Raw genomic sequence first — 23,747 nt, 5'->3', positions numbered from 1 at the left:
CAGGCAATCAGCCAGATAATGAGGAGGCAGAGACCAGCAGAGTGACATTTCTGTCCTGAAGAACCTCATGACCAGACACTGGGAGGCAGTTCAAGGAAACCGCTCCTTCTGGCTAGACTACGAAACGGGCAATCGGGTGAATAAAGGAGAATAGCGGGACATCAGATTGGACTTGTTGGCTACGTTCAAACTGAAGTGCTCTAAAATAGCAAAGTAAGGAAATGCTCCATCATTCTAGAAACAACAGGAAATCCCTTACTTTGGTCATCAGTTCTACCTTAAGAAAAAAAAAACTACAACATCAAGATCTTCGCTATACATGTCAAATGCACAAAATGGCAACTTAATAGACACTTCTATATAAAGAAGTGATTTCCCTATTCTAGCAAATGGCCCACAGTAATAACGCTTTGATACACACAACGAATGAAAAATAACATTGAAAAAACGTATTTACAAATGCCTCTCTATCTTGACCTACAGCACAATCATTCTGATGTACCATTTAGTTTTCATTATAATTGAGTGTGAATGGAACATAAAATTTTTCTAATGAATTTGGAAGACGTAGTGACAACGTTTTTGTTTTGCCGTTTTTTTAAAGGCTACATCATGGAAAAGTGTTAAAGAACAGTGATTAGGCTGAGTCCCAGACATTTATGAATGATTTGGGAAAAGAGCTGAGAAGTGGGAGACTGGAGTTTCAATGAGGGATAAGAAGAAAACGCCGTGGTTGGCATTTCTTAAGGGTTCAAAAGAGAGGGGAGTATGATTCCTCAGTGCCAAAATTCTACGTAGAGCTCTCTCACCCCTTATCACGAGTTACTGCACAACCCTATCAAATGTCCACTATCTACCCTCCCTACTCGAATCCCACTCTGCAACGCGTGCATTGTTTCAACGATCCTCACTCGTGTGGAAAACAAGGAATTGCCTTCATGGCTCTAGGTCTGCCACACCTTCATGTCTTTCGCACTTGATTCCTAGCAAGTGTAACGACCTTAACAAGAAAAATGATCCACTCTAAAACGGGTTATTAGGCTTAATGGAAACAAATAGCATGTTCAGAAATTCTGAGAAGATATTACAGCGATCTTTGCTGAACTGAACGGTATTTTCATGCATGCAATTGTACTACCATGATCTGTCGGTTGATTTCTCAAGACCCTCTCTGAATTAGTATAGTCAAAGACTTCAACGGTCGAGTTAAACTGTGGCTATAACTACAGAGTAGAACAAATCCATCCCCAATAATAAAAATCATCTTCACCTTTTCTGAATGCTTACAATGCGTTAGTGCCTCATCTAAGAATACCAACATTTTAACACTGTTACTGGGATCTCCCACTTATACGAGATCATTCAGCATAGCAGTATCTGTGGATTCTGGACCAAATCTGCAATCCGTTAAGAACCAAATGCTGACCAAAGAGGTTGGCTATACACTGAATACACTGCATCAGTTCCCTACAGCACTGACTCCTGAGTGTTGTCAAAACACAAGGAGAATACGAGAAATCTAAGATGGGAATTACCATTACAGATGAATTCCTGTACACTGGTAACTGTTTAACACGGGCAGGTCCTGATTCGCTCACTAAATCAGGAGACCATGATGCCCTGAGACTGTCCGCAAAATGCTGTTTGGTGTAGATATGTACCAATATTCTCTTGAAGTGGGAATTCCCAACTTTAATCCGATTTTCAAAGGGGTCCAGGATCAGAAACAAAAAGTCCTTCTGGAAGGCAAGATTATCTATTAACACTCATACCACAGGTGCTCCGTTATCCTTGGAAGAATAAAGAAATAATGGGCATGGAACTATTAAATATATATATATATATATATATATATTCAATATATTAACAGTAAAACAATTAAACATTATTTGAACTCATTCTCATTTGTCATCTACTTTGTAATACCCAGATCTTTACCTGTATTGATAAAGAAAGGCAAACCATGAGGACACGACAAGAGAAATTCCTTGATACACTCAGGGCCAAGGATCTCCCGCACTTAAGCCACAGGACAGAGTTGTTAACTACTCATTGATAGGTAACAATCCACCGAACAAGGCCAGCCTACATTGTTAATGTCTTACAGACCATCAGAATTCACTCTGAGATTTAACTAATCATTTGAGTAAGTACCACATTAGTCAAAAAGGCAAAGGATTTTATTTATTTTTAAAATTTTTTTTAACATGTATTTACTATTGAGAGATGGAGAGACACAGAGCATGAGCTGGGGACGGGTAGAGAGAGGGGGAGACACAGAATCGGAAGCAGGCTCCAGGCTCTGAGCTGTCAGCACAGAGCCCGACGCGGGACTCGAACTCACAAACTGCGTGATCAGGACCCGAGCCGCAGTCGGTCGCTTAACCAACTGAGCCACCCAGGAGCCCCCCAAAAGGCAAAGGATTTTAAAACTTTGCCCCCATAAGTTATTCAAATTGTTTTAAATAAGTCATTTTTTGTCTATATTGGTAAGACAATAAAATTTCTAAGTTATATAAATCTAAAAACTGACACTTCCTCATTCATTTCATTTAACTCAACAAACAGGGAGTCTCTAACTCACTAGGGGCCAGACTCTGAAGTTGGAATAAAGCTACAAATAAAAGTAAGATATTATTCCAATCAATAAACTCAAATTCAGGAGGGAAGGAAAAGAAAACGAGAATCAAATAAATTAACTCAATTGCAATACAATGTTATAGCTAGAATATTGAAGACATATTACAGAAGCACACAAAAACAGTACCTAAATTAGATGTTCTCCTAAAGTAGGTCTCTAATTTTTTTTTTAAAACGTTTATTTATTTTTGTGAGAGAGAAACAGACACAGAGTGCAAGCAAGGGAGGGACAGTGAGAGGGAGACACAGAATCCAAAGCAGGCTCCAGGCTCTGAGCTGTCAGCACAGAGCCCGACACGGGGCCTGAACCCACGAACCACGAGATCATGACCTGAGCCGAAGTTGGATGCCAACTGAGCCACCCAGGCACCCCAGGTCTCTGATTTTTAAAAAATGAAACACACCTGAAATGTGCCTTACACATAATCTAAATGTTAGCAGAAATTTAGGGAGTTAGATTAACAACTCCAAACAGTTTTGTGGATAAGCACTTTGTAAGCAAGAAACTAACACGGTGTCGTAAAAAATGACTAAAACACCTTAGAAGAACTAGAATTACGGAGGTAAGAACTTCCTTACATACGATTGTTAGGATTATTTGCCAAATAATAAAAATAACCTTTTAAAATTTTAGCTTCTTGGGAGTACTTTAAATTTATTAGTCTGCTTTGTAATTTTCAAAAGGGTTTTCTCACCCATTCCACTCACTGATTACACCACAAGAACAATGTCATTTAGTGTTCCAGTGTTTTTAGATGAAGTGCTTTCAGATACTGCGTGTTAATTTGTTTCACACTTTAACAACACACTGAAAACAAAACTCTTTTTATCCAAACTTGACATTCCAAAATGAAGTGGAAATACAAAAGCATCTAGGCTTTCCAAAACATTCAGCTAATAGCTTATATGTCAAACTCCCATTTTCTCCAACACAGAATTCTAAGTGTCTCATCACATCGCCCGTCAGGTCGTTTTTTCAGAGGCATCCATCCCCAGGACACGTGTCCAGTATAAGCTGCCAGACCACCCTGCTGCCTACCTGTCCACACCTCTGCAGCTGCACACAGGTAAGATCAGAGTTAGCTACGTGTGTTCCTTTAGAACTGTGATGCCGCCACCTTTCAAATTAAGGTTTCATTTCAGATGCCTCCATATAAAGTCCTACTCCCCTCTACCTCCTTAGCACCTGAATCTCCTGCCACGCGTACATTCATCCACAGTCAGTTTTAATCAGTCAAAATGCCTACACCATGGCCTTTCTACTTATTACCAACTCCCACCACAAGAATCAATCAGACTATCAAAAATTCCTTTCCTACTCCACCCAAAAAATGCCACCAGTATTGTACCCAAAGCTTACGTACTTTATATACTTTGTTCAGACTAACAGGACCAAACGCCTTTTTTGCTTAATTTTGTCACAAAACCCAAACTCTAGCAAGTTGAGGTCCACTCAGTTTCTATTTCTTAATATTCCAGACTTAAAAATTATTTTACTACTATAGGGAACTATACATGTTTATACACCTACTGGTTGAAGTTTTAAAGATTTACACGGACTCCTCTCCCACTAGATTCATGCTGTCATTATAATTAAAGTTAACATTTACTAAGTGCCTACCATGTGGCACAAACCATGATAAGCTTTTAAGATGCACTCTCTTAATTCCCAAAGAGCCTTTTTGAGTTAGGTACTATTATTGCTCCCAGATTTTACAGAGGGGTCATAGAGGCTCTGAACTGCTAAGTAACTTGCTCAAGTAAAAATAGGCAATTAAGTGGTACATCCCTGAAATGAGGTTCGTCTGACATTAAAGACATTCAATATATATGGTGCATCTTGCCAAATGATGCTTTTCACCTATCACACTTACTGCAGTTTCAAATATAGGGGGCTCTTACTGAGAGCTACTGAAAACAAAAATAATAAGAAAATCAGATATTATATTTACTTTTTCTTGTAAATTCAGTTTTAATCTTCTGCTTTTGATACAAAATGGCTAAAGTTGATTTTTGTTAGCCCAAAGAGTACAGAAAACAGCTTTTATCACACTGCACAAAAAAAAAAAAAAACAAACAAAAACACCCCCCCCACCCCATGCACAAAAAGGCTCTTTTGGTTTATTATTAAAATTTCCCAAAAGGTGTATACCTCAATTGTGCCTAAGTACAAAATATCACATTAAAATGAAGGAGTCTGAAAAAAGCAAGTGGCTTAACTTTTAGGATGTTTCAAATTTGTTATAAATTTAAAAATTAAGATAGGAATCCTGGGGATGATTTGCTATAGAACTAAGAAAAACACCAGGTGACCTGAAAAATAAAATTTACTAGTCTAGTTTGACAAATATAATCCTACGCGTAGTTTTCAACCCATCAGTCACAACTCGTTTGCCAAAAATTTCTGAAACAGTAACCAGATATCATGATATCCCCCAAATTCTTGAGCTCATTCTTTACTAAACCTGTCAAAATTCAATAAACTTTGCTGGGTACCTTTAGGAGTAAAAGGGGCTAGGCCTTGTACATACGTATTATTTCATGCAAGCACCTGATACTTTGGTACCTTCCCTAAACATGATATACCAGGAACACACTTATTTTTAATTAAAGAAGGTTAGCTTTCTTGCGGTGAAAAAACAGACTTTTAAGACACATCGAATATTAAATAAATATCCACATTCCTTCTTCGATTTCACTGCAACAATTCTCTCAAAGATGAGTTACAGCTACTGAAACATGACACTTGCATGTCAATGTCCAATTTAATAAAAAGAAAAGTTCTGTGTGATGACTAATAATGTATGGGAGGTGACAGCAGGGATGGTCAATAGTTGTTCAAAATGAAAAGTCACATAGAAAAACTAAAAACTGGGACCCTTATGAAAAATAGCAAAACTAAACTGCCTTTTCAGTATCATGTTAATTGCTTTTAAAAAAAATTACACTGATCTTTAAAACTTAGTATCTTCCCCCTCACTTAAAAACTCAAGTAAAAACAAAGTTAAAAACGTATCAGCATCTATAGATAGCAGTTCTGTCTCCTCAGCAAAACTAGACCTGCCAGCCATTCTCTTTAGTGGAGTTGACCATCACCCAGATAAATTATTTCCCAACTAGTGGCTTTGATCACAAAATAAAGTAGCATCTAATTTGATGTGGCAAGTGTAAAATCTCACAACACATAATAATATTCAGCAGGAATGATGTAATGAATAGAGTTGGATGCATGTGATATACAATGGCTGACCTTCAACCAAATGTCAGATGAGCAAATCAAACGGGCTTCTCTTTCAGTCCAACTCTTGCCATTACACGAACACACATGCACACACAGAGAGCACACTACAATAAGCCCAAGGTTCCTGGACTTTACACTACTACACATTTGTGAAGAAAGCTAGGAAATCATTAGCTTGAAGGCTTGATTTGAAGGTAAGCTTGGGAGGGAGAGTTTCTAGGCCAGATAGGCCTGAAATTAACCTACCTTGTAGAAGATAATTCCATGGAACAAGAGTGACACGGGCATGCTGGACTCTTGGGGCCCTTCTAAACACCAGATGCACACACGTCACCAGAGAAAGTCAGGAATGAAGGTAGCCTATCAGCACTGGGCCCATTTACCCCCTGAAGCTGAGGCTCAAACTCCAGGGTGTCCATATATGAGGCAATGGGTTATAGTAATGAGATCATAAGACTGAGAGTCAAAAGAACCTGGGTACAGGAGGATTCTTCTAACTAGATGAGCTGGAAGAAAACAGTTAATATCTCCAAACCTGAGACACATCATTTCTAAATGGGCAAAGAGTGTCCCAGACCTGATAGGCTCCTTGTAAAACTCAAGTGACATACTGAATATCTCCCATATATCCTGAATCAGTATAGAAGTTATCATCTCACAACAGCAATCCATAATTAACTATAACCATAGACGGTCTTTTTGCCCCTTGTCAACACGGACCTAAATACCAACTATCCAGCCACGTAGCGGTGGAGATTACATAAAGCAGAAAAAAAGCAAGAAAACTGAAGCACTTTGTCAAAGCACATGTAGGTCAATATACTCTATTGTACTGAAAAACAGCAAAAAATGGTTTTTGAATCATGCATCATTTTGCAATGTACTTGTATGTTACTTCTTCCAACGAACATAATAACAACAGACTATAAATTCAAAAACAATCCTGACCACTTCCATTGCTATCCACCTCATAAACTTTATCTTTGGGCTAACAATTCTGTATGCCTTAGACCAGTGAATCTCTTATGTGGTCTCCAGAGCGGCAGCACCAGCATTACCTAGAAACATTTTAGAAGTGCAAACTGCTGGGCCCCAGTGCAGATCTACTGATTCAGGAGCCGCGGGCGTTGGCCCAGTGATGCGTGTGTAACAAACCCTGTAGGTGAATCAGAGGCTGCTAAAGCTCACGCTTCTAGACTTCACCTGAATCACTTTCAAAACTACAACATCCATGAATTTTGTAAGAGAATCAATTAGTGAATTGTTAACACATGGAAAGTCAGGGAGTTAGGGCATCCTATTGGTTAAATACACTTTTCTAAGCCAATAGTTGTGGTTGTAAGTAATTTCAAAATTAAATAATGAAAAGTATTTAAATGAGTGGGAGAGCAGGTTGGAGAAAGGACAACCATGTGCCCAATACCACTCTCCCCCAAACTTCAAAACTATCGTTTTTGTTCCAATCTAGATTCAACTTTCTCCACTGTGTCCACTCATTTTTTCTCTTCTTTGAGTGACCAGCAGTTTTGAACAAACTACGTAGGACTTCTACTGCCTTACTTTTGCCTCAAGTCTGTATTATTTACCCAATGGAAAGTGAGATTATAAAAATCTATCATCCCTGAATTGATGGAAAATAAATCAAAGAAATTTCAGTTTCTATGTCAAGGGACCTGAACGTCACACCCTCGTTTTAGGGACATTAGAGCCAAGAAGGAACTATCCAAAGTCACACAACACACTTCATGGTAAAAGAGCACCCAGAACTCACATCTTCTGATTTCCAGTGTAATTTACGTTTTCCAATATTCCTTTTCTTTCACCTTCCAAGAAAACTAGGATGAGCAAAAAGTCTGAACAAATAACAAGAAGTTCTATAGGAAATGAATCAATATAATGAAAAGAACATCAGAGTAAAAACTAGAATAATAAATACATATACTCTGCCCCCTACATCTGACCTTGCTTTCACCATATTTTGAGGGAAGAGAAGGGAGACAGAGATCTTTACCCTTAAAAGTTTACAGGGGTTTTTTTGGCGAAAATTGTAAAAATTAAAAAACTACAACGTTTGTGCACTGATGCAGACCTATGTGATGATGAAAATGAGGACTCGCTTAGATCTTAAGATTCAAAATTTGTGACTTTCTGAATAGAAAAATCTAGGAATTAAAAAAAAAAAATCACATAGATTTCAATCTGAAATTCTCTGCAAGAAGAGTCCTTAATCTGGAGTCCCTGGATACATTTTCTATGACCACCCATATGATATAATTCAATTTTGGGGGTATATAAGTGTGACTGTACATTTTGCTGAGTCTACAGCTAAAATTAGGTTTTCAAAGGTACGTAGTGACTCAAAATAAGAATCAAACCTTTTCAAATATACAGAGTTAGGGAAACCCAATATACAAAAAATTTCTTCATATTAGCAAAAGATTTCCTACTTTAAAACTATTCACCTAAGGTTTCTACAAACTTCGAACTCAACTAATATAATTTAAAAATGACTTGAGTTTTAAAATTTGATCTACATTACTACTTCCCAGGAACATTTTTCTACTGCAAATAGAGATAACACAACTTACTTCTATTAATATTTGCCTTTGAATAACTAAATTCAATTAGAAAAAAGCAACCCTTTTTCTTCAGCAAATATGTACTTTTGTTCAAATTAGAAAGTATTTGTACTTGCTACAATCTAAATTTACTCAATTTTTCCCACTCTATTAAAATTCTATTTGTGAGCATTTTAAAAACTCACATTTGCAAACGTTCCATACAGTTCAAAAAACTCCCAATGTATGGAAACAGCATTTGCCAATTCAAGTTTACACTGTTCTATCAAACTCTGATACTTGGAGGTATCTCCACAGTTTTTTTTCATTTTCCTTTCCTTTATATCTAGAAGAGAATAGAAATATTCCAAAAAATTTCAGAAGAGCATTAACTCATCTGAATATTTTATTTTTTTATCTGAATATTTTAAATTAACTCTGTATTTCAAATTTTCAGAGCATATTTACTTTGTCTTCACAACTAAATCACTTGCTACAGAGTAACTATTTCAATTTCACTCAAAAGACAGAAGTTAAATCAGTAGTCCAAACCAGTTTGATGTTATCACTTTTCTTCTTGACCAATATTCAGAATAATTAGAAACTATAATATTTGCAAGGATGCTTTATCAACTGTAAAGCTCTGCAGTAACAAAAACATTTCATTATCACCTCAAAAAGGACAGTTTATAGCTGGTTACAATGACATGATTTTCCTCGTACGTTCCAGGCCACGGTCACCTCAATACTAAAGCTACATTTAAAAACTTACACACTTAAGTCTTCAGATCCTCAAAGATTTATTTTTCAACTCTCCCTCTTCCCTTGTATTTACTTCAGTGCTTTATAATTACGCACTATTTTGTAGAATTGGAAGCAAGTTTACACACGTTATTTAATCCTTAAAATGATCCTCTAAGGAAAAGACAGTAACACTGCTTCCATTTTACTGATACACTAACTCAAGTCAAGGACTCATCTATATCACAGGATCAGAAAGTGACAGTCTGACCTTGGACCTACCTCTTTGTCCTTAGAATTCACTTCCAGTATCTCCAACAGAACTTCAACTCTGAACTTTATTTCCCCAAATATACTCCCGTATCAACCACCTGCATTCTTTTTCATTCTTATGATGTTACTGCATTCAAGAGATTATAAATCTGGTAGGTCACAGTTTGAATACACCGGGGTTGCGGAGGTAAGACAGAAAATGGTTGATTGTGGGGGGACCTGGCTGGCTCGGTCGGTAGAGCATGTGACTCTTGATCTCAGGGTTGTGAGTTCGAGCCCCACACTGGGTGCAGATTACTTAAAAATAAAATATTTAAAAAAGTAAAAGAAAATGATTGACTGTATTAGCTATAAATATCACAAAAGTCTTTTAAATTAAAAGGCTGTTGAGAAACTAAACTATGTTTTACGTAAAACTGTAACAGTTTATAATTAAGCAACCCCCCCAAAAATAACTTAAAAATTAAAAATTAAAAATCAAAGAAAATTAATTAAAAATTAAGCAACCTAACTACTCAGCAGGAGTTAGGTTTAGTCAGTATAGGAAATCCAAAAATCATACACTGTAACTGAAGACAGCTGGCCTCTCAATGGCTTCCTACGGCCTACATTCATGAGTGTTCGTAGGTAATCCAACTATTCAATGAGTTTCCTAATGTAGCTCTAAAACGACTTTGAAAACAAAAAGTAACAAATCACTACTTCAAAAAATATACAGACTGTATTTTCAAGGATGAAATATCTTTCTGAACTTTAAAGAAAACGTAATATGGTTTGCTCAAGCAGTAATCGTGTACTTTCCATATGAAAAGGACCGTGCCTTCCTATGAAATCAAATCTACCCCCAAACCTACAACCGGAAGCTTATTTCTCTTGATTTCTGCCCACTTAATTCAGAATTTATCTTCTTACGTCCAGGGCACACAGTAATAACGAGTTTCCTTTTTTTACATAGGACACACCTTCTACATACAGGACATGTTGACATTTTGGGCGCTCCACTCACACAACTTTCCCTTCGCACTTCTCTATCAACACGTGATGTTATTTCCTTCATAAGAGACACACGGCTTTACTGGAAATGTCTTGTGTGCAGAGACAGCAAGCAGTATCTGCACTCCTACGTGTCCCTCCCTGTCCAATGCCTATTTGACTTACGTCAAATAGGAACCCAATACTTTCCCAGCTGTACGGAGTAAATATGGACGGTGAAGCATTCTATATGGGTGCAACAGAAGAGAACAGGAAAGAAAACAGGGAAGGAGGGGTGAATGTGGAATCATTTCAGCAAATTTTCAGCGATTAACTATGTTGCTCCTCACAAAAATATTAAGGTTTCTCAACACTCAAATAATCCTTCTACACTTTTACCTGGCATTCAAGCAAAAAACTGTAGCATTTATATGAAATACAGAATGACCCAAATGGAATGATACAAAGAATAAGGTTTATTGCCTCATTTAAAAATAAAGTCTTCAGGGGCGCCTGGGTGGCTCCGTCGGTGAAGCATCCGACTTCGGCTCAGGTCACGATCTCGCGGTCCGTGAGTTCGAGCCCCGCGTCGGGCTCTGGGCCGATGGCTCAGAGCCCGGAGCCTGCTTCTGATTCTGTGTCTCCCTCTCTCTCTGCCCCTCCCCTGTTCATGCTCTGTCTCTCTCTGTCTCAAAAATAAATAAACGTTAAAAAAAAATTAAAAAAATAAAATAAAATAAAATAAAAATAAAAATAAAGTCTGCCAAAGAGTACTGTGTCTCGTAGAATTTCTTTCGTGCCCATCTAAAACCCAATAAATCTTAACAATTAGTTGTCTTACAGTAAAGCACTTTAATACTAAATGACAGGGGTAACCCAAAGCTACCTAGTTCTTTTTTTTTTTAATTTTTTTTTTTTCAACGTTTTTTATTTATTTCTGGGACAGAGAGAGACAGAGCATGAACGGGGGAGGGGCAGAGAGAGAGGGAGACACAGAATCGGAAGCAGGCTCCAGGCTCCGAGCCGTCAGCCCAGAGCCCGACGCGGGGCTCGAACTCACGGACCGCGAGATCGTGACCTGGCTGAAGTCGGACGCTTCACCGACTGCGCCACCCAGGCGCCCCTAAAGCTACCTAGTTCTTGAGACCACCAACATTAATAAACAAAGTCACAGTAAGAAAATTATTTAACTACCTAGAATATGTATATGCAATACTCTTCATTCCTTTTTAATTAAGGAGCCAACCATAGCAGAATACTAAAATCTTCATATAAATGAGCTCACAAAAATCGAATCAATGACGTTTCATTGATTATCATCTAAGATTATTCTGGCCGACGTTTACGTACTTTAAAGACACCATTACTAATGGAGTCATTAAAATGAAAGCTAAACTTCACCAGTGATTACGTATGCATGTTATCACACTACATAAACACTTAGGAATTTCTTGGTGCGAAGCAAAAGACCATGGAAAAACTTAGCTACAATGATCATTTTTTCTCTCAAATTGCAAGTACTCTAAAAGCGCTTCCGGGCTTCACCTTTAAAGTAGTTCTCTTTTATAATCGTTTTAACTACGGGGCCATCAATTTAACAATTGTTGAATTAGAAAACATTTCACCACTGAAAGCAAATTTCTTACTAATGCTGAAATTATGTTAATATCCCTGGAAACCTCTAAGAAAATTAATAAACTGGGTCCCTGTCCAAAACCGGAAGCTACCTCAACTGCATCTTTGTCAGTTTAGAAGCCTAAGAAAATACGTTAATATGAATTAACTAGTGATTCAAAAGCTAATAACTTAAAAAAAACCCAAAACTTAAGAGACAAGGATGAGCATCAGAGAAGCAGTATCACTTCTCATACCACACAGAGATTTACCAGTGTGCCTTCAGAGTAAAAAGCTCCTTTGGGTCACATGAGAACCAAAGAGGGCCAATTACTGACTAACCAATGCAGCGCTTCTCAACCAGGAGCACGTGTGCCCCCCCAGGGAGCACCCCACCATGTCTAGAGATCGTTTTTAGCTTCACGACTACGAGAGATGCTACTGCCAGGCCCAGGCGATTCCCAAACCCCACCTGGGAACTACTATGTTCACTCTCCACCTGATGGGAAATAACAATTAAGTCCCCTAAAAAGAACTATCTTCTGAGATGCACCTTACAGGCATGGGGCCAAATAACTGCCTTCCCACATCAGACTGTAGTTTTAAACTGTCCTAAAGCAGTGCCTACGACAGAGCCCGTCAACCTGGGAATCAGGGACGTGCAGAATTCTAAAGCCAGATACTAAGAGACAAAGATCCCAGACTGGTCTAAAGTCAAATATCATGACTAAACAAGATTTCTCTGCCTGCCATTTGCCAACTCAGGAGGTTGACATAATGCAAGTCTATCAAAAGCGCATTTATAAAACGCCTGCCATGTTTTGAAGGGAGTCGTCGTGAGAGAAAATGTCAGAAAGTCTGGTGGACAGAGCCCTGGAGTTGCTAAGCCACTAGATCCCTCATCAAAGTGACGGGCTTCAAGAGAGCCAGACAACCGCATTGCCTGCCGAGGAGCTCTCCAATGCCCCTCTCAGAGAGCGGGCCAAGGGTGGCAAGAACAGACTTCCACCCAGGGAGAACTAGGGGCAGCTAAGAAGAATGAGGAAAGCATTCCCTAGGAGAACGAGGGAATGAATCCTTGTCATTTCTACTGTGGCCCGGTGCCCCTGTGTGTTGTTTCCCCTTCTCTCCTTTCCGGTGATGGTTTTATCCCTACACCGCTGTTTTAGGGGTGTGTTAGGGGCTTAAATTCACCACTTACAATACGTGGCCAGAACACAAGAAATTTAAAAGGGTCTGAAAGTGCTGCCCATCTAGTACGGGACAGTAACAACCTGCCTTTAGTTCACCACCCTCTGGGGAAAAGAGGATGTAAACTGGTTTTTGATTTTAGTTGGGACAGTGAACGAGCAGTGACTGTGCTAACCATCAACATATTCAACATAACCATCAACCACAGTATTTTGAAAGACTACCTCTGACACAGGCCAAGAGAAGAGATTTATATCAAGTTCTATCCAAATCTTGGGATTAATCTAAATTAATCCCCTCCCTCCCACCCCCCATATAGCTCACGGTAAGCACACAAGGGTACTGATACGCTCTCTCTACTTCATATTCTAGATCATTATTTTCAGTTCAGTTCCCAATACCTAAAACGATTCTAATAGCTTTGGAATGCTGAACCTGCAAAGCCTGTTGAAGAGTAGGAAAGCTAAAAAAAAGTGTATGAGTACTTAAAACGTGACCACGTTAATGTTTCTGCCAGGGTCAAAAGAAAAGCAACTGAGAAACAACTCTAAGGCTACCAATACGGTGCTTCAGGTCAAGGGCTCCGGGTTTTCCATACCATTTCTGTAAGTAGTCCAGGGCCTCCAAACGCGCACCAATCTCAAAAGTGATTCCAGGACGATTTGGGGGCTTTTTACTCATCTTGAGATCCTATTTCTTCCGTATTTGCTTTTCACTACCTCGGGAGGAAGGAACAAAAAAAAAAAAAAAAAAAAAAAAAAAAAGTTAGACTCCAATGCATAAAATGCATAGGGAGTAAGACAGAATTTTTAAAACCCCGCACGAGAAGTTAAAATAAGTGCCAAATTTTAAAGAAATTGGAATGATGAGTACCAACATCTATAGGTAAAGTACGGTGCAACTTGCAGGCAGTCTGGATGATGAATTAAGGGAAAGGACATAAAAAAGAACCACTTCAAAAGAACAAACAGATGAGCATTAAAACTTGCTAATGGCTAACGTGCTTTAAGTTTGAACTTGAAAATACCCAAGAAAATTCTCCACACCAGCTGAAGCTGTGTTTTGTCTTGGACAAATCAAGACACCTGAGGGTTCTGGAATGGGACTACTGAAATTCTGAAGGGTACAAATTAATCAAGTTTTTCAACCAATGTGTGAGTGCCTCATAGCACACGACACTAGATAAGGCACAAAAGAGCATCTAAAGAAGGAAGAAGCAGTAGGCACACTCCTCTGCCAGGGACAATTTCAATAATAATTCCTGTGATTAGGACTCTTCATTACCTGCGATTTCCCACTTTGGTAGCAAACGAGTCAGTAATTTTAATTGAACATGCAAAGTGGCGTCGGAAATTTCTTCCTTACACTTCACGTTCAATAAGCAACAATGATATGGGGTTTTTTAACTAAAGAATTTCTTTCTGCTCTATTTCAACATAGCGCCCACACTGACGAATAAAAGTGGTCATAACGTTTAGACAAACAACAAACTACCAAGGACTATCTATTCCTCTCTAGATCATTGCCTTGTAGGCTCTTTACTCCCCTTCTGGCCACACTGGACAGCCAGAACACCTGAAGTAGACTTTGTCACTAACTAGTACTTTAGGAATATGGATGCACTTTGAGATAGGCTAGACCAAAACATAACGGTAATCAGGAACGCAAACCTACAATTTTGGGGGGAAAAGAGAGATCCCTAAAACCTTCGTGATATTTAGAATTACTAATAGGATGCTGCTCTCCTCCAGGTTAAAAAAGAAAACACAACTGTTTTCTGGGTTTTTTTTAATGGTTTGCTCACAATTCAAAAGAGACAAAACATAACAGTAAACATAAAAACCGACTGTCCTTTCCTCTTTGAAAGGACCTCTGTTAATAGGTAAGGGTTAAACATGGCACCAATACTTGCCATAAAAATATGTAAACTCAAACCTAAATACTCCTGGGGAGGGAGGGGACACTATCCTCTGGCCATGGCAAGAAAAAAGATTAATACATTAAAGTTAACAGGAAGCTAGGCCAGAGGGTATTTGGTGCAAAAGGGACAAAAGCATGAATTGTTTTTAAAAGGCTGGTCGTATGTAACATACAAGGCGTTACTTAAATCATTTGTGTAGAAATCTAACTAACCTTTTCTACTGTTCTTCAGAAGAAGAACTCAGTATGGGGTAGTTTACCAGTTACACTATTTTCTACAACAAAACCTCGAACCCATAAAAGTGATGTTGTTAAGACCTATAAACTCCCAGTGATACTTTGGGATGAGGCACGATTTCCTCTTCCTTGGGTGGAGAGAAGAGGATGGGGAGGTATCGGAAATAAAGAAAAGACAAAGTAAGACAGTCTATGGGGGGAAGGGGTACGTGAAGCAAGAAGAGAAAAGGGGACAGAGAGAACGGAGAGGAACATAAACAGAAAAGAAAGCGAACAAGAATGGTAAAAAAAAAAAAATTATCTGGATGGTTAAACTTGGAGGAGATGACAACTGGGAGGGAAGAGAAAATTCGCAAGAAGATAAAACACCGAGAAAGTGAAGCAAAGGTCAGAGAATGGCCGCGGGGCCACAGAAGGAGGGGGGTTGACGCGGGGCGGGAGCGGCTGGCAGAGACGGGCTGGAAGGGCTCAGACGGCGCTGGCGAAGAGCGGGAGGTGCCTCCAGGTTTGACAGCCGTCCGGCCCGCGGCAGTGGGGGAAGGAAGGGAGGGGGAGAGGGAGCGGCGGCGCCTAGACAATAGGGGCGGCGAGTTACGGGGAGGGACTCGAGAGGGGAGCGGGCCTGAGACAGACACCAGCGCGGGGGCGTCCCGGGCGGCCAGACGGGATCCAGGCGGCCTCCAGGCCCCCGCCACCGCCGCCGCCTCTTACCGACTCGGCCTCCTCTCCGCACAGCAGCCGGGCCGTCCGGGGCCGAGCCGGGGCACGAGCAGGGCGGCCAGCCCGGGCCTCCGCCTCCGCCTCCGCCCAGGCAGCGGCCGGGGAGGAAGCAGGAGGGGAGAGAGCAGGGACCGCAGCGCCGGGTCGGGCCCGAGGTCGCGCGGGAGGGAGCAGGTCCGAGCCCTCACGCCCGCTCAGTGTCCGCTGCCATCGCCGCCTCCGCCGCCGCCGCCGCCGCCACCGCCGGCCAGCCCTGACGCGACGCCGGGCCCAGCGACGTCAGCCGCCCGCGACGCGCCGGAAGCGGGCCTGGGCGCGTCACGTGACTCGCGAGGGTTGGGCCCAGGCCGCGCCTCCGATTGGAGAGTGCCCCTGGGAGGCGGGGCTTGGCGGCAGTTGGCTGATGGCTAGCGGGAGGGGCCGTTATTAGCAAAGAGGGAAAGCGAGCTCCGGGAGCCAATTAGGAGTTCTGAAGTGTTTGTTGACCTTTGAGAGATGAGGACAGGGCCCATTGAGTATTATCATGGTTGATTTGGTGGGAAACAGATTGCCAAAGCTCAACCCCAGCACTTGGGAAAACTTTTGTAATTGCACTACGCAATTTCTTAGATATCCACCCCATTCCACAATAAGAATAGAGCGAATGTTTACTGTCCCTGTCAACAAACAGCTATTGAGTGCACACTCTGTGGCAGGTGCTGTGTTATTCGTACATTACATGACAACTGCTTTCGCCCAATTGTATTGTTCTCTATTGTATAGGCGATCCTTACGATACAAAAGGTAGCTATTAACACTTGTGTGTGTTGTGCAGGTAAAGAACCTATGGCTAAGTTGATGTGACTTCCCCAAGACTACCCAGGTAATGATGGCAGAACTAGGTTTATTGTATATCTGCCATGTACCAAACTCTGGAGTAGGCACAGGAGAAAGTGTTCCCCACTGTGGAAACCAACTAGTGAACATGTTCAAATTGATGTTGAGCTGAAAATCTTTTTTCTCTCTCTTCCCAATGTACCACTCTGGATCTCAAGCTTTCTAAATGCAACATTGCATACTAATAACACTTATATTTATCATGCTTTACAGTGTCAAGTTAAAATAGCAAAGTATCTCTTTAAGCTTTAATTATAGTCAGATTCGGTAATTTAAACAACTATATTCATATCCTTTTATTCCAAAGACATTCATTCAGTACTTACTGTGTTACTAATAGCTACTGAGCTAGAGTGAGCATGGCAATTCGTAGAAAAGATATAAATAAGACAGTCTGTAGTGGACATTTGTCTTGTATGGGAGTTGCCCAACATCTGAACTCCCAACCCATGTTGGGGAAATTTACCATCATGGTTGTCATTAATGCATTATGCCATATATTTCCAGAGTCTTCTGGATACATGACAGGCTTATCCTTTGTGCCCTCCTTAGAATTATGTGTGGCCATTTGGTTTGCTTTGGCTAATAAAATGAAACTGGAAGTGAGCTTTGTCTTGGCTAGCTGGTAATTTTAAAAGGCGCTTCACCCAGATTTCTGTCTCTGGCACAGTGATAAGCAATATTTGAGATGGTGACTGCTCTAGCCACCCAGATTCTAGACAGATCGTGATGAGCCCATAGCTCACTGCTAATCTGCAAATGATATGTAAATGTAAGGAGAAAAATTAAAATCTGCCGTTTTAAGCTTTTGAGAGTTTGGGAGTTGTTTGTTACACAGCATAAGCAAACACAAACTGACCGATACACTCACCTTATGAGTCTTTGGAGGCAGAGTCAACCTCACACTAAGTAAGATGAAAATGTCAGAAACTCATTTCCCTGTTCACCTTCTAGTTAAAGTGCTATTCTCAGCTACATTTATTTGACTCTCACTGAGTTCTGTGTATGAGAAGCTGCTAGTGATGTTCAAATAAGGAACATTTTCTCCAGCAGCAGTGGCAGTACCAGGGACCAAATTTCTGACTTTCAGGCTAGAGCTAACTAACTGAACCCTGGCAGAACCCATGCTGACCCCCAAGCCAGGAAGTGAAAAAGAAATATCTGTTGCTGACATCACTGAAAAGTCGAGATTGTTTGTAATTTAAATAAAATACATATATAAAGGATAATATAGATTCTATCCACTCTCCATTGTTTGTTGAGAATTTGCCAATCTACCCTGAAAATATGATTATCCCATTTTAATTGAGACTTATTAAGGGACAGCTCCAATAACACAACTTGAAAGGAAAAAAATGGAAACGAGGTCTTAGGTAAATGATTCCTGGCTTGTGAATTGTACAGCTGAGTATTTTCAATGAACTTAATATCATCCTCTAAAGGACACTTTGAAAATGGAGAGGGGACTTTATTTTTAGTTGTCACATGATTGGAGTAGGGCATGACTGCAATTAAATGGGACAGACAAGGGCTGCCTAGACATCCTAAGAGGCACAGTACAGTCCCATACCTGGAAGAATTGCCCAAGGTCATGCATGACTTTGAATGTCCCTCCGACCATCCAGGTAGGTCCAAACCCTTTTCATAATTGCCTAAGCCTAGAACTCGGTTTTGTACCAAAGCACAAAGTATTTTGCAAGGTATTTTTTTTTTAATTTTTTTAATGTTTATTTATTTTGAGAAAAAGAGCATGAGTGGGGGAGGAGCAGCGAGAGACGGAGACACAGAATCCGAAGTGGGCTCTGGGCTCCGAGCTGTCAGCACAGAGCCCGACGTGGGGCTCGAACTCACGAACCGTAAGCTCATGACCTAAGCCAAAGTCAGACGCTTAACTGACTGAGCCACCTAGGCACCCCTTGTAAGATTTTAAAACACACTCAATTTTCCCAGAATGAAGCAACGTTGTAATATGAGGGAAGATTGTTCTTTTCTATGAAAATGTCCAAGAGTTTATCCCATTTTTAAAAATCAAGCCACATATGCAAAGCTACTCGTGGTATTTGAGACACTGATAGAATACACACATATCACCCTACATCTTAGTTGTTACATTCAAGGTAAATGTAAATTTTGATGCTAGCCCTTGACTACTTCATTATGTTTGCGAATCGTGGCTCAACATTTATGTATATTTCCACCAAGTTTGCTCTTTTATTGTAAGTTATTTCCACAAAGTTTGTTCTTATGTCACTGTTATGTCATCATGTTAAGTTTTTTTTTTTCAATGTGTCGAGCTTGATTATACCACCTGTGAATTTAATTTCAGAAAAGCTCAGAGGGTGTTACATGATATTAACTCACAGAGGTGGCGTTAGGTCTGATAAAGCTGAAGAAAATTCATATAGGTGATCATTGCCTCTTCTGGCCATGTAGAGTCAAAGTTCAGGATCAGCGCAGGGATCCCAGATGTAGGAAAGTCTAGAGATGACTCCCCAGCCATGCAGTGAAGCCCTGCATGGCTATGTCCCCACCCCCCTCTCCCACCCAGCACACCCCTCATCCAGATGGTTAATGTTAGCCATCAGTCACTTCATCTCCAAATATAGAAAGAAAGAACTTACAGCTGTGTTTGAGTGGAACCAAACAAGCAGCGAGCAAATTATCTTGAAACAACAGCCCTTAGGCAGAAATCACTGAACTAAATTCCCCCAACATGAAAACTATAAATATGAAACCATTATATTTCCTGGAATATTTGACAATTCTATATACTTATTTTAAGGGAGGGAAAAAGTTACTACTGAATAGCACATATTCTTCGATTACATATGAAACACAAGGCCATTTTTGTGTGTGTTTTTCTCTAAAGTTGATTTTTTTTAAATATACTAGTTGAATAGAGATCTGAACTGTTACAATAGATATTCATTTTTAAGAGGCAGAGCCCGCGTGGGGGAGGGCAGAGAGAGAGGGAGACACAGAATCCAAAGCAGGCTCCAGGCTCCGAGCTGTCAGCACAGAGCCTGATGCGGGGCTCGAACCCATGAACGGTGAGATCATGACCTAAGCTGAAGTCGGACGCTTAACCAACTGAGCCACTCAGGCGCCCCTGAAAATCTTTGAAAATGGCACTAACCTCCCTTCCTTCACCTGCCAATGAACCTATCTTGCCTGTCACCCTGTCCCTTTATCAACTGAACAGAAGCGATCATTGTTCCAGGCTTAATCTCTCAATTAATGGACCTCTAGGCCACATGTGAATGGACTGGAAAGATACGATCTCTCCCACATGTCCACACAGCATCATGCTCTCATTTCTTACATAATTCCCATTGTGATGTATGGGTTTATACGCTGCGTTCTTAGAATGAGTCCACCCTAAAGATGATCGGAAACGATAAACAACTTTGTTTTATTTATTTACTTTTACTCGAGGTTCATATGCTCCTCAAAAGCCCTCTGGCTTTCTGAGATTTTTAAGAATTTTTGACTCGGCAGGAATGATTTTGAGCTATCAGCCTCTGCTAGTAAAGGTCATAAAATAGAAAAAAAAAAATGTTTCACTCAGCAAAAGCTTAGAAATGCAGCAAAAGATCTGAATGATAAAGAAGTCCTTTCTGTGCAGATTGTCCTGAAACAATGGAGTGACCAGAAATTTGTCATCCAAGCCTGGACACTTAGAAGAGTAATTTTTAAAAAAAGGCACGCTATTATAATTATGTCAGAATAACAAATGTATTCCCGGGCAGTCCCAGACCACGTGAGACATACAATCATTCTACCTAAAGCAGGAAGAATTATGATGCTTCGCATTTCCTCTGATTTGGGTTGCTGTTTACTGTTACGACTTCCATTAACTATATCAGTGTTTTTGAGCGTTGCCCCACCAATTATCTGTATTAGACCTTCTTGGGCTCTTCGTTAAAATGCAAGTTTGGGGGGCGCCTGGGTGGCGCAGTCGGTTAAGCGTCCGACTTCAGCCAGGTCACGATCTCACAGTCCGTGAGTTCGAGCCCCGCGTCAGGCTCTGGGCTGATGGCTCGGAGCCTGGAGCCTGTTTCCGATTCTGTGTCTCCCTCTCTCTCTGCCCCTCCCCCGTTCATGCTCTGTCTCTCTCTGTCCCAAAAATAAAAAATAAATAAATAAATCTTCTTAAAATGCAAGTTTGGGGCCCTAACCTGCATCATAGGTTTGGCGATTAGCAATCTGTGGTGTCAAAGCCATCCTAAATGATTCTTACGTACGCGAAGTTTCAGAACTGTGTCATGCTGGGATTCATTTGGTTGCATGCGACAGAAAGGTTAGTGCAAACAAGTATGAGCATAAAGGAAGTTTGTATTTGTGGAATCAAGAAGGGGTCAGTCGGCCTTCTGGGGCAGTTTAACTCAGGGATCAAATTACAACATCTTTTTATTCTGCTTCCTAGGGGTTAGCTTGACTCCCAGGATCCACCTCCAGGCCCCCAGCAGCTTCAGCCTTGTCATTACAACATCCTGATGCAAAAAGGAGTTCTGGCGGTCACTTTGTCATTGGCCTAAATTAAGTCAGGTGCCCACCTGTGAGCCAAGCGTGATGGCCATGGGAGTCATTTGGACTGCCATCAGGTGGGTCCCATCCCCAACCAGGCAAGTGGGAGTAGAGACTGGCCCAAACCTCATAGACTGAGAGATGGGGGTGAGTAGGTCCTTTAAAGAAAGTTGGAGCTCCACTACTTGAAAGAAAGAGAATGGAAGTTGGACAGCAAAGCAACGAATACTCCTCTCAACTGGCTTATACTGACCGGAACTCCAAGTTACAACTTACAGCCATGCGACGGAACTGACAATGCTTGTCCTGGTTTGCAAAACCAGGAAAGCAAATCTAGTAAGGGATTGACTCAACATTCACGTTCCCGATTCCTTAGGTGTTTGCTTTTAGAGGCAGTCTCTACACTGTAGAAACACATTGCTGGGGATTGTTGTGGGGGTTTTTTCTTTCTAAGTTTACTTATTTTTTTTTGAGGAGTTAGAGCAGAGAGAGAGGGAGAAACAGAATCCCAAGCAGGCTCTGCACTGTCAGTACAGAGCCTGACATGGGGCTCAGTCCCAGGAACCATGAGATCATGACTTGAGCCAAGGTCAAGAGTCAGCTGCTTAGCCAACTGAGCCGCCCAGACACCCCACTGCCGGGGATGGTTAAAACTGGGAACGGAGAGGGTGGGCAACAGAAAATAGCAAGTACACAGATAAATAGTAATCAAACAGCAAACGCTTTTAACCTCTTGCCGATCGTCATTTTCCTTGAGAACGGAGCTAGCTACAATTCGGTGGCATGCTCAGATAAGGCAGACGGCATGCTTTCATTCTTCCCTTATTCATTTATTTGTGTAATCACCCAACACTCTTTTACTGAAATTCTACCGAGTGCTAGGAACTGGGCAATACACAGTGAGAGAACAGGAAGAAAAATAAAACCAGGTATCCAGTTCTAAGGTAACTTGTCATGATGGGGCGATGGGTATAGAAACAACCAGGCCCGGTATCAATATTAACATTCAATTAAATATTCATTGGTTTGAAATAGACATATCTTGGTATGCTTCTGCTGGCTCCGCAAATCAAGGAAGACTGCAGAGAGGAAGCGGCATTTGGAAAACACTTTGCGGAGGAGTAAGCTGCAAACAAGAAGCCCATGCAGATTCTAAAATTATTATCGCCTTCTAGTTCTTCATAGCTTCGATTCAGGCTCTGGCAAGTAAAACATATCATTCTGCTTCCATTTCCTTGCCACAGGCATTTATGGAATATGGGCCAAGTCAGTGCTAGGCCCCAGGAGCTGACGATAAATAGGCTTAATTCCCCATCCTGAGGCACTGAACTGGGCAGTGAAACAGACACACAAACAGGTGGGTTGGCTACAACGTTGACTGTCAGCATGCAAGAATGTGCAGGGTCAGAGTATGTGCTCTAGCCGGTCCCTTGGCCATTGGTCTAAGCGTCTGCTCTCTTGGTCGGGACCCGAACACACTGCCACCGTCTCCAAAGTAAACGCCTGACGCGCAGATGAAAAGGTTCCCCTCTGGGGGAGGGGCAGAGAACTTGCCTGTACAAGCATGGCCACAGTTGACTGGCTTGCCTCGGTAAAAAAATATTGCAGCCACACCGAGTTGTGGTCAGGTATTGGATTACTTCCTCTTTTGTATTTTTGCAAAACATTCAACAGAGTTCGTTTCCTCAGGATCAGAGTAAACACCCTTCGGTTTTCTTTCTTTTCTTTTTTAAAACTACAGGTAGCAGGAAGATCACAGGAGACCATATACGTTTAAAGGAAATCCATGCGTTAACTCATTTCTTGCTATTATTTTTTTTTTTATAGCAATTTAAGATGATGAAGCATTCTAGAGCCAAGGGGTTTGGAATAAAACCAGGAGTCATTCAGTTAAACCTGACACTTTTACCAGAGTGTTTGGGAACCAGACCCTTCTCTGATGCTCCTTTCCTCACATAGAAATGGGAGTTGGAAATCTACTTCACAGGGTTGTGATGAACATCGAATTCGATAGAACAAATCTTACACGTTTTGCAAATTATAATCGATATACCAATGCCAGGTATTTCTTGATGTTTCTCTGTCACCAGTCACAGGAACACGTATTTCCAGTCACTGGCGTCTCTGAGGGTAGTCGTTTCATGCTCTGTGACTCCATGAACACACGCATCTTCTGACGACCTGCTTTGCATCCGCCTTGTGTTTGCCGCTGGGGATTACAGAGACGAAGAGAACAC

At 40.9% G+C, this 23,747-nt stretch overlaps 1 protein-coding gene and 2 long non-coding RNA genes across 19 annotated transcripts in view; 1 reads left to right on the top strand and 2 right to left on the bottom strand.

The window, feature by feature from the left end:
* PHF20L1 (PHD finger protein 20 like 1) overlaps window positions 1–16,388 on the bottom strand; it is an 87,336-nt gene extending 70,948 nt beyond the window's left edge. For 5 of the 17 annotated variants that reach the window (XM_058699106.1, XM_058699107.1, XM_058699114.1 and 2 more), the window contains exons 1-2: window positions 16,099–16,387; window positions 13,829–13,945 (exon numbers count right to left, since the gene is read on the bottom strand). In XM_058699106.1, coding sequence (XP_058555089.1) covers window positions 13,829–13,911 — 83 coding nt within the window. In that variant the 5' untranslated portion in view covers window positions 13,912–13,945; window positions 16,099–16,387. Of the gene's footprint in view, window positions 1–13,828; window positions 13,950–16,098 lie in introns of all 17 variants that reach the window. The other 12 variants (XM_058699112.1, XM_058699109.1, XM_058699121.1 and 9 more) reach the window with 5 other exon arrangements.
* Window positions 1–23,747, top strand: part of LOC131494661 (uncharacterized) — a 101,230-nt gene that overhangs the window by 44,767 nt on the left and 32,716 nt on the right. The gene's annotated exons all lie outside the window — the stretch shown is intronic.
* LOC131494662 (uncharacterized) overlaps window positions 21,165–23,747 on the bottom strand; it is a 6,160-nt gene continuing 3,577 nt past the window's right edge. The window contains exon 3 of the long non-coding RNA XR_009253532.1: window positions 21,165–23,719. This is a non-coding gene — a long non-coding RNA (uncharacterized LOC131494662). The remainder of the gene's footprint in view (window positions 23,720–23,747) is intronic.

The sequence above is a fragment of the Neofelis nebulosa genome, chromosome 14, assembly GCF_028018385.1.
Source record: "Neofelis nebulosa isolate mNeoNeb1 chromosome 14, mNeoNeb1.pri, whole genome shotgun sequence".
NCBI classification, from domain to species: domain Eukaryota; kingdom Metazoa; phylum Chordata; class Mammalia; order Carnivora; family Felidae; genus Neofelis; species Neofelis nebulosa.
This window is presented reverse-complemented; position numbering and strand designations above follow the sequence as displayed.